This window comes from Rousettus aegyptiacus, unplaced genomic scaffold, assembly GCF_014176215.1.
Source record: "Rousettus aegyptiacus isolate mRouAeg1 unplaced genomic scaffold, mRouAeg1.p scaffold_m13_p_13, whole genome shotgun sequence".
Lineage (NCBI taxonomy): Eukaryota > Metazoa > Chordata > Mammalia > Chiroptera > Pteropodidae > Rousettus > Rousettus aegyptiacus.
The window spans coordinates 14503571-14515899 of record NW_023416288.1 but is presented as its reverse complement, the minus strand read 5'-3'; the positions used below and the strand labels follow the sequence as shown (position 1 = coordinate 14515899).

Below are 12329 nucleotides of genomic sequence, written 5' to 3'. Positions count from 1 at the left end.
ATTTAATTAGACAGTTTCATAGTTCAAGAGAGGCTGTGGCTACCAGATCAGGTGTGGATAATTTATCTCTTGGTAACCCAATACTTTCTCTAGTTTTCAAAAGATGACTCATGCTTTTCCACTTTCTCTCTTTAGCTTCTTGTGTTCCTATTGTCACCATCTACTTATGCATGTTTAAAGCATGGGCAAATGTCACTATCCTATGAGACTTATTGGTCACTTATGTCTTTAAATTCTTGGAATGACTTTTTTCCCCCTTATATGTAGCCTAAATACCACTTAAAAAAATCCCCATGGGCTGATGCTTATGGGAAGTTTATTTTTATGGATATATTCTAATAAATGACAAAAGGATGAGAGAATTAGAATCATCATTTTATAACTCCAAGTGAAATAACAAATTTAAATAAATGATTATTTATGGCTATAAAAACCATTAGTGAAAAATTATTGCTGGGGTACTTAATGATAAATGGATCAAGCTGATAGCACCCAAACCCACTTTCTAAATTTAGTCATAAAAAACAGATGTCAGATTCTTTTTTATAGAACAATAAAATATGCCCTCTAACATATTATTGCCAATAAAAAACATGAACCTGCATTTAATCAGATCTCTCTCTATAACAATCAGTTTGAAGGAATTACAGAAAACAGAGAAAATGTGAAAAGACAACACTGGGTTGCATTCAGCAAAATGCTAAATGTGTTAAACAATCCAGTTTTTTCAACAAATTTCAAGGAGTAAAATAAGAGGGAATGAGAGCCTTCTAGATTAAATATACAATTGACCATTGAATAAGGCAGGATTAAGGGACCAACCCTCCATGCAGTAGAAAATCTACAGGTAACTTTTGACTCCCCCAAAACTCAACTACTGACAGTCCCCTGTTGGCCTTATCCATAACATAAACAGTTGATTAATATACTTTGTATGTTATATGTAATATATATATTATATTTTTACTATTATTAAGAAAATCATAATGAAGAGTGAATGCATTTACAGTACTGCATGTACTGATTGATACCTTAAGTTTTTATCATATGTTTATAAGATGAATCATCTGTCTGTCGGTACCCACATCAATATGGTCTTATATGATACAAAACACTGCAAATGTTGTATGTATTACTAAGATAGACATCAAAAATGATAATGCGAAAAATAAATTTATATTTATTTACAGGTATGGCCATTAATGCATTGACAATGAAGAAGCAGCAACTATGACTACTGGATGGTAGCCAGTACTATTGCTATTGATACTATTGATACTATTGCTTTATAGTAGCCAAGCCTATACACTAGTGAATGGATCATTATAAAACATTTTATTACATACAATGTTACAGTCATATTCTTAATATAGCATTGGAAACATTTTTAAAAAAAACACTTGTGATAATAGGCTAATATACAGTTTCTCTAAGCCAAAATGGAGGTTGGGTGAGTAGAAGAGACAGAGAGAGAGAGAGAGAGAGCAAAGTTATAAAACAATAAGAAAACTGATGCATTGTTAATTTTATACTAAATATCACTCAGCTTATGCCTATGTAAGGATAGGCTACACACTTCCATACAAATCTTGCACACAATGTTCTACAGGATGAATACTTAAACAATGATGCTAAGGATACCGCAGGAACATCTCATACAGTTCTTGCTGTACAGTTATTAGATTTTCACAGAAAGACATTCACAGACATATACAACAGAGAAGTTTAGTAACTGTATGGCATGATGATTATTTACTATTTATTAAGTGGAAGTAGATCATCATAAAGGTCTTTATCCTCTTTGTCTTCACCTTGATAGGCTGGGAAAGAAGAGGAAGAGGAGAAGCTGGTCTTGCTATTTCAGGGGTGACAGAGGCAAAAGAAGTGAATGAGGTGGAAGGGGAGGTAGGAAAGGAAGGCATGCTTGGTGTAACTTTACAAAAAACACATAATAATCATCATAATTTCTGTCTGCCATTTTTGCTTTTTCGCTTCTCTAAAAATGTTTCTATATGGTACAATCCTTTTTCTACCATTTGCTTTAGTTTCAGTGTCTGTATCATAGAAGGATCAATATTATAAAATAAGTTGAAAGCAGTCTTGAATAACTGGAATCCTTCTGCCAGATTATCTAATGTCAATTTGTTATTTGGCACTGCTTCTGCTATGTCTTCTTCCTTGTGTGGCACTGATTAAGAAATACTTGTCTCCATCAAGTTGTTTTTTGTTAATTCCTCTGATGTGGTAACAATTAGATCTTGAATTTATCCAAGATCCATATCTTGAAATCCTTCACTACCCACCTTTTTTGCTATATATCCATAATCTCTTTTGTAATTTCCTTGATTGGCTGTATTATAAATTTTCTGAAGTCATGCACAGCATCTGGACACAGTTTTCTCCAGAAGGAATTTACTCTTTTTAACTTGGTGTTCATGGCTTTTTCGATAACAACAATGGCAATTTCAGTGGTGTAATTCTTCCAGACTTTCATGATGTTCTCTCTGTTGGGTTTCCTTTCATAGTATTGACAGTCTTTTCAATAGAGTATCGTATGTAATAAGCCTTAAAGGTCCTTATGATCTGTTGTTATGGAGGCTGAATTAGAGACATTATGTTTGGGGCAAGTAGACTACTTTGGTGTTGAACTCATGGGGTTCTGGGTGGTCAAGGGCATTGTGTTATCAAAATAACTTAAAGTTCAAATCCCTGAACAGACACTTCTTCCAAGAAGACATATAAATAGCCAACACATATATGAAAAAATGCTCAACTTAACTATTAGAAAAATGCAAATCAAAACCACAATACCTATTAGAGTGGCTACAATCAACAAAATAAGAAATAACAAGTGTTAGAAAGGTTGTGGAGAAAAGGAACCTTCAAAAACTGCTAGTGGAAATGTAAATTGGTGCAGCCACTGTGGAAAACAGTGTGGAGGCATCTCAAAAAATTAAAAATAGAGTTACCATATGACCCAGCAATCTCTCTTCTGGGTATCCGGAAGAATTTGAAAACATTTATTTTAAAGATATATGTACCCTCTATGTTCATTGCAGCATTATTCATGGTTGGCAAGACATGGAAACAACTGAAGAGTCCTTTGATAGATGATTGGATAAAAAAAAGATGTGGTACACATATACAATGGAATATTACTCAGCCATAAAAGATGAAATACTGTCATTTGCAAGAACATGGATGGGTCTTGAGAATATCATGCTAAGTAAAATAAGGCAGATGGAAAAAGTCAAGAACCATATGATTTCACTCATAAGTGAGATATAAAACTAAAAGCAAAAATGAACAAACAAGACAAACAAAAACTCACAGACACAGACAAGAGTATAGTGGTTATCAGAGGGGGAGGGAGGTGGGGCAGAGGTAGAAAAGGATAAAGGAGTCAATTACAGGTGATGAAGGAGATTTGACTTTGGGTGGTGAACACATAATCCAATAAACAGATGATGTATTATAGAATTTTACATTTGAAACCTATAGAATTTTATTAACCAATGTTATCCCAATAAATTTAATAAAATTAAAAAATAACTTTAAAAGGCAATCACTTGATCATTTCATAAACTACATAAACATTTAACTGTATACTTGAAGCTAATAAAAATTATTAATAATAAAATAAAAAAGCAGTCACTTAGTGGCAAGGGTATTTCCTGACTTCAGGGTCAAAGCATCTATGGAATTAATGCAGAAAAAGATTCTCATTGCCCAGGCCTCCTTGTTGTACAACCAAAAGACTGGTATCTGGTATTTATTTTTTCCCTTCACAGCTCAGAAATTATAGGTAAGGGCACACCTGATCATAAACCTGACTACATTCAGACAAAACAGTAGAGTTAGCCTATTTCTTCCTGCATTAATTCCTAGTGCTCACTTCTCCACCTTACTAATAAATGTCTTTTGTGGCATTTTTTTTTTCCAGAATAGGGCACTTTTCATCTGCATTAAAAACCTGTTCAGGCAGATATCTTTTTTCTTCAGTGATTTTCTTACCAGTGTCTGGGAACTCCTGTTATCTTGACATTTTTTAAGCCAAACCTCTTTCTAAAATTATCAAACCGTCTTTTGCTAGCATTAAATTCTCCAGCTTTAGAGCCTTCACCTTTCTTTTGCTTTAAGTTGTCACATAATGACTTCACTTTTTCTTGAATCATATTAGAGTCTATAGATATGCCTTTGTTACAGCAGTCCTGCACTCACATAAAAGCTGCATTTTCAATATGAGATAAAAAGGTTTTCTCGCCTGCTAATGTAGCTACTGTGATGGCTTCACGTTGTCTTTTTTTAATATTTTTAATTTTTAACAGTATTCCTTACACTGGATTCATTCACTTGCAATGGTGGGTGCAGTCCTCAACCTATGGTACATATCGAGTTATTCAAATTTTTCAGATAATATCATGACTTTTCTCTGTTTCTTAGGATCCTTTCCAGCATCACTAGGGGAACTTTGTATGGGTCCTATGGTGTTATTTTAGGTGTATGGTATTATACTAAATTCAATGAAAAATACATGAAAACTGCAAGAGATCACCTTTTTATTATGATACACAATTTACTGGAAAGGCAAACTGCTCAATGGAGATGATTGGCATTGCATGGTCTTTTAAGCAGATACTAGAAATATTTATGCTAATCGCAACAGCAATAGGAGGTGGCTAAAAATTTATTGCAGTAAAACAGTACGTATTACAATTAATTTATGCAGTTATGATTTCATATTACATCTTTGCTTTTGCTTACAGTTCTTTCAACTGTGAGTGGTATTATGTATGGTTTGTAAATTTTGATAACTTCAAAATTTTTATAACAGATCTGTATATATTTTATAGTAGTAATTGATGAAATAGATTAGCATCTATATATATTTTATGCATTTATTACACATCTATCTTTTTCTTAATTTTTCTGATATTTCTAGGCTACATGGTACATCTATGTTTTTCGATTCGTTGCAAATTTCCAAAAAAATTCTCCAATATATCTATTTAAAAAATCTGCATATAAGTACACTTATGTAGTTTAAACCCATGATATTCAAGGATCAACTGTTTATTGCAAGAAACTTAAAGACTTGTTAATCAAAAGTATGGATATTTTTGAATACTGATTTCTACTCATCCAAATTCATATATCACTTATGAGACAACTAGGAAAACAAGAGACTAACTGATATTAACATTCTACTCTTAATTTTTAGATGTAATAATGACGGCATTGTTTAAGCATTATTATATATCTTCATACACTTTCAGATGAAATGGTACGATGTATGGAACTTGCTTCAAAATAATGCATGGTGGTGGTGGGAGGGTGGTGAGTGGTGGTAAATGAAAGAAAATTGATTGTTGTTGGAGTTGGATGATAGACACATAGTTCATTTTTAAATATATTTGAAAAACTACATTTTATATTATTTTAAAATGCATGTTCCAAGGCCCAATCTCTGAAGTATTAAATTAGAATAGTTTATGGAATCTGAATTACTAACAAGTTCCAAAATGACTATATACATATTAAGATTTTGGAATCACAGTCCTGAAACAATATATCCTATGGTTCTTGCTCTTATCAGTGAAATATAGTTAATTATATACACATGCCATATCATCAAAGATAGAAACTACGTCTTGCATCTCCCAAGGCCATACATCTTATATATACTCAATAAATATTTGTGATGTTAGCCAAAATATTCATTGCTGTTCACACTGGGTAAATATTTTAGGTTTGGATTATATAAGATTTACCCATATATTCCAAGATATTTGGTCCATTTGGCATCAGGAGCTTGTACCTTCTTATACTCTTAGTAATAATTCTCTGTGGAATTTCTTTCTTAACGGCATTTAACACTTTTAATTCCTAAATGGCCAATATCTTTATACCTCATGCAGCAAGGATAAGATTGAATAGGATAAGAACAAAATAGCCACCTCTTTCAAAGACAGATAAAAATAGAGAATATTAGCAGCCAAGTGTAAAATAACAACATTGATAATTATATATGTAATATATAGTATATGTATATATAATCTTTTCAAGAAAAAGAAATTAAATGTTTCCACCTGCCATTACCTCCTAAACTTTGACTTTCTAAATTTTTGTTTGTTTGCAATGATTTATTATGTAACCACTTTAATTTTCCTAAGAGGGTATTCTTGGGAAAGTAATCTTTTATTCAGATTTGTTTTCCTAAAGACCTAGTATTCCCTATACCTACACCCTGGAACTCTTGGAAGAACTCTATAACAAATTCTGTCCTATTACTGGTCCTATGTTCTAGTACTGCACAAACAAGGTAGGCATTTTTGAAATTGGCACTATTATTACTGGGTTCTGGTTTGGCCATCTACATAATTCTCAAACAAATGTCAATCATCTCTAAGTTCATCTATTATTTTATGCTACTCCTAGGAAAAATATATTTAATCTAACATTTAAATAGAAAACATAAACTTTCAGGGGAAAAAAAAGATATAAAATGGTTTTACCTCAGCATCTTAGATAATAATAAATAAGGTCAAATGCATACATTCTGTTCTGAAGGTGTAAATCCAGGAATATGAAGGATTTTTTCCACTTTGGCTTACCTGTTTATGAGCATGATCATAAGAATTAATATGATTGTCAAATTCCTGGTGTTTGTGATACTGCTTGTCACATAATTCACAGTAAAAGTTTGCTTTTACATCTTCCAGGGCCTTTGCTGTGGACTTCTCCTTTTCTGGAAAATCCTTTAAAAAAAAAGAGGCAAATGTGTTGGTTATATTCTCTAATATCTTAACCACATATCTTATTATTCAAGTTGATAATTTTACTGTGACTAAAATAATATGATGAGGCTAATTATTTTTCGAAAATTCATGGCACTGTGGAAGTAACTTTCAGCTCAGCCTTATCTCTAAATTATCAATAAACACATAATAAACTATCTCAAAAAAAGCCATCAGCTGCAATCTGATCATTATTCATCCTTCTTATTGCCCATTTCCAGCTTGTGTTTCTGTCGACTCACCTAAGTGGAAATCTCAGTACCATTTCCTCTGCCTATCCAAATGACCCATCTCAAACATTACGATGCCTCTCTACTACAATATTTTGTTGAAACATTAATTACATTGTTTTATATCATTCACTGTGTGTCATGTAATTTAGTCTCACTGAGATCATCAGTGTTGGGACTTGCTATTCTCTGAACATAATGCATTTACTACCTTGTTAAATTGGTAAGTTTGTACTTCTTTCCCAAACCAGCTCTTTGAGTGCTTTGGAAATCTTTTCCATGACTATTCTGAAAGGAGAAAGCCTCCATTATGTTACTTATTACCAAACACATCTATGATCATTCCTCCTTCACAGTCAGTTCTGTTGATATTAACACTTATATTTTTGTGTGACACAAAAGTTAATCTTCTCCCAACTGATGATCCACTCAACATGTTCTCCCTGGGAGATCCCCCAACTCACACTATAGCTTCAGCCCTATTTATCCATAATCTCCAACTCCAGTCTAAGCTTCTCCCATCAGCATCAGTTCCTCACAGACATCACCAATGAGTTTATGACATGTTTTTCAAGACTATTACCCTTACAATTTGACCATGTTTTATCTCAAAAAGTGCTTTGGCCACTTCATTCCTCTGCTTAAAATCTTCTTGAATTTTCTCATTGCCTATAGAATAATAGTAATGAATACTATTGAGCATAAATATGTGCCAGATATTAGGCTAAGTATGTGAATTATCTCGTTTATTCCTCACAACAACCCTAAAAAAATAAGTTCTATTTAAATCTACATTTTACAAATGTTTCGGCCAACACTTAGAGAGATCACACACTCATAGCCACTGAGTTAGTGAGAGGAGATTCAAATTCAAATAACCTATGCCTCACTCCCATGGTGATAAACAACTGTACTTTACCATCTACTTTTAAGGCCAGTCCTATTAATATACCACACAAGCTCCTTCCTACTTCATCAGTATCATCTTGTATTAATTCATGCTTCCATATTACCCTCTTAAATTCTGTTACTAGACATGCCCTATGATGTTAAATGATCTGTTTTCATGTCTATTGCTCCCACAAATTCTTTGAGGGCAGGGACTGTGTTATTCATTTTTGTGTCTGCAACACCAACACAATGTTTAGCCCAGAACTGATGTCTACTTAATATGCTTTACATAAATTAATAGATGATAGCTTACATCCTTCCTATCATTTTGCAAGTTTTTCTCTATTATCCCAGTGCCTAAATAAATGAATAATTGGCACATAAAGGATATCAAATAAATATGCATAAAAAATGAATGAACAAAATAAAGGATGCGTTTTTAGCTTTGTTTTTCTAAAGTGACTAACCCTCTATAAAAGAAATCAGGCCATAAACCTAAATCATAGGGGCATCACTATGCACATCACAAAACACATTCTTACAAGGTTGGGTGACGCAATGGAGCAATTATTAAATTTAGACATGGGAAAATAATTATTAAAGCCCAAATATAAGAGCTAACATGCATGGCAAATGGCAGGAAAAAACATGAGTACCATTTACAAGCAGCAAAACTAGACCAAATATCTGGATTGCCTAAGAGAGTTAAAGTAGAAATTTGAAGACATTCAAGGCTAAGGGGAGATATAAAAGCTATTGAAAAGGATGTATCCAGTGATGAGAATATGAATTTTGATTTCAGAAAAAGTCTGAGTTACTCTAAGAACCAGGATAATGGCCTGCTAATGTAGTTACTGTTGAGAATTGAGGCTGGACTATAATTGAGGTAGAGTTAAATTTCTTGATTTAGTTGGCTTAGAATTGGGGGAAATCATTATTTCTCATTCAGTCATTCTCACTAAGATTTTTTTTCATGCCCTTTTTTAGTATAATTTCAGGAACAGGATTGGAACTAGTGACTATTTTGGTTTAACCATAGTTCTTCTTACCTTACTATGACACTGGAATAGCCTTAGAAACTCACCATGTGCCTTAGATATTGAGCAACTCTGCCTCAGTAATTAAAAATACCTCAGCTTTATTAACTGGTTGTGATGTGGGCGGCAACTGAGAATTCAGGATGAATATGTGATTAAAATGTATTTTCACATTATTTTTAGATTATGCAGAGAATTTTATGACAATAACTCAATGGCCAGGATCGAAACTTCTCCAATTACCTGGTATCTTCATCTAAACAAATTTTATCTCTAAACCATCCTTTAATTATGATATTACATGATTTTCAATGAAAAATAATATAGTTATAATTAGAATTCTACCAACATTTTAGTCACATACCATCTTCTGTAAATATTCACATTATACAAAGTCATCAGACTAAATTACATATCCCACTTCTTGAAAGGAAATGGTGCTGATATATCTATTTCTCTTCCTTTTAAGGATTAATGATATCCCCCAGGGTGTATCCTAGTCTCTTTACTAGGAGAAGAAGCATGCATAAGTGGGATATAAATGCCATTAGTAAAACACATAGAGTTCAAAATCCAGTGTATCCAGCAAAGCCAGAAGTAAGAGCATAAACCCAATACCATATAACTGGGGATGAGAAAAGGAAAAACTGAGATCTGGTGGTAGAAATCCCAGGCAGAGAACAATATAGCCAAGAGTTGGGTAGAGGCAGAGGAATTATAGAGGAAAAAAATAAATAAAAGAGTATTTAAAATCTTTGGCAAAACTTGAAAACTGAGATTAGAGCTAAAGCTGAGTAAAAGGACTATGACCCAAATGATACTTAATATTACTCAGCATGAGGTAGGCCTGTTCTCCAGTGTGAAATTGGAATATCTATGAAGATGGAGCTGAGTTGGTCCAGCCATATGCTCCAGAGGCTGAAGGGTAAGGTCTCAGACTAGTTAGAGAGGTATTATGCAGTTTAAAGCTACTGTTTAGCAGAAGAGACAAATGATGTTTAGTTATAGCATGACTTGTATAAAATTAGCCAATGGTAAAGCGGGGACACACTCTCCACTGTATTATGTTGCCTCATCCACCCAACCATTTATTCAACCATAACCATACATTTATCCAATTAATCATTAAGCATTCATGCATTCAAAAATCTCCTGTTAAGCAACTTCTAGATGTCCATTTCTTACTGGGTCTTCCCCTCAGAATTTTACAGTCTAGTATGGGATAATTACATGTAAAGAGACGGATACTGTAAATTATGATAGAGTGATAATCACAAGTTACTATAGAGTTTACCTAGTTTATAATAGGTAAGAATAATTGTTTTTTTTATATTCTACACACACAAAAAAACAGATGAACAACAAAAAAACTAACAAAACTCATAAAGGCAGACAACAAATCAGTGGTTACCAGAGGGATGGTGGGGTGGAGGGAGGGAAATATGGGTCAAGGGGGTCAAATGTACTGTGATAGATGGAAATTAGAATTTTGGTGGTGAGCACAATATAATATATACAGATGTCAAATTATAATGCTGCACATCTGAAACTTCTAATATATTAGAAGCCAATGTTATCTCAATAAAAAATAAAATAATTTTAATAAAATAATTGGAAGAAAAAGTCAGGTCTTTTTTTTTCTTCTGTTTTATCCATAGCGTTGATTGGGTACACTGTAAGCATTCAGAATTTCAGAAAACATTGAAGGCAAATTAAGGTGATATTTACTCTCTAAAATAATTACACAGTCTTTAAATATATTTAAAGATATGGAATAATTATGGAAGGAGTAAAAATATTCACCTATTCTCAATATCAGTAAATTTAAAAATAAACAGTCAATGAAGTTCACAATAATACAGTAGGCATACAAAATTTGATATATAACTCCATCATTAATTTGCTAGTTATATAAATTTCTCTTCTCACTGCCTATGAAGAGGAGGCTTTTGAACCTCATTTTACGGAAAAAAATAAATTTATTAAAAAAAAGAAAACTTGTTAACCATTCTCAATGATTCATTGAAAGGTCAAAAAAGAATTATAAATTTAACATGACAGTTATCTTAACAAGAGTCATTTAAAAAACATTAGCTATTGTCAGTAGGCATTTTATGTTGCAGTTCATAAGAATTTTGTAATAATTAATTACTTTTCATAATTAATATTTTGGTTGCAAAAAGAAAAAATGTATTTTTTCACACCAAGAATTTTACATTCATGAATATAATAGGTGTGTCTGCAAAATGGCAAGTATTCTGACTCGACTAATGCATTTAATTAGAAACATGGATGTTTGCTACCAAATTATTTTTATTATTAAGATGATGCTTCTGTACTAATATCCACTGAACTTTCATTATAAACCAGAAATCTACCAAGCACTTTATGCATCTCAACTCCCTTAATCATCACAATAACTTTATAAGTTATTATTTATTATTATCCCATATAAAGATATGGAAGGCAAGGCACAAACACATTTAGAAACTTTCTTGATGTTGAAGAGTAGAGACTGGATTTAGACTCAGATCTGCCTGACTTCAGAAGCTGTTAATCACCATGTTCACAGCTGCCCAATTACTTAGCCTTTATCCAGATGTCACATAACTCTGAACTGTCTCTGCTAACTTTTATGTAGATTTAAGATGATATAGAAACCCTAGCTCCCAGAGACAGTTAAAGGAATAATTATAATTTTTAAAAATCTATAAAGCCCTTGAAGTTGAGAGATGGGCACTAGGAAAATACAAGGTGATATTCTTGTTTCTACTGCTTGTAACTATGTGCCCTGTGTGTTAAAAAGAAAGAGAAAAAATGAATTGCTGTTCTACATATCTTCTTGATGGTAATATCAGCTCCGAGCTTTGAGGATTGAATTGATTTTCTTTGATTGAAATCTCACATTTGACCTTTCACAGTTGTTTGTGAGAGATGGCTTCAAGAATTTTAATGTTCTCTAGACTGTTCTATTATATTGGCCCCAAATAAAATCCTGCTTCAGAAAGTATGTTTTTCCCTACCTTTGATGATCAAGTGGCTGTCGATGACTCAGAAGACTCCTTTGGTCTTACTGTATCTCTAGAAGAGATTGTGTGTGGGAAAACTCTTTTTAGAGGTTTGTTTGTTTGTTTGTTTGTTTGTTTATGTGACAGGGAAAAAAATTAGTCTTTGAAGACTGACTAGCCTGAATCTCAGCCTTTATCGTAGAGCAGTTCAAACTTTCAAGGTTTCAGATATCTTAGTGTAAGTTAATGGCAATAATGAATAGCTTACAGGATAGTTCTGAGTATAAAATAATTTTTATAGAAGCACTTAGTACAGTGCAATGAAAAAAACAGGTACTTGATGTTTGAATATTGTGTGTGTATCAT

General features: G+C 32.7%; 1 protein-coding gene across 1 annotated transcript in view; it reads right to left on the bottom strand.

The window, feature by feature from the left end:
* Positions 1-12329, bottom strand: part of ZNF804B (zinc finger protein 804B) — a 438988-nt gene that overhangs the window by 86410 nt on the left and 340249 nt on the right. The window contains exon 2 of the mRNA XM_016149621.2: positions 6615-6758. Coding sequence (XP_016005107.2) covers positions 6615-6758 — 144 coding nt within the window. The remainder of the gene's footprint in view (positions 1-6614; positions 6759-12329) is intronic.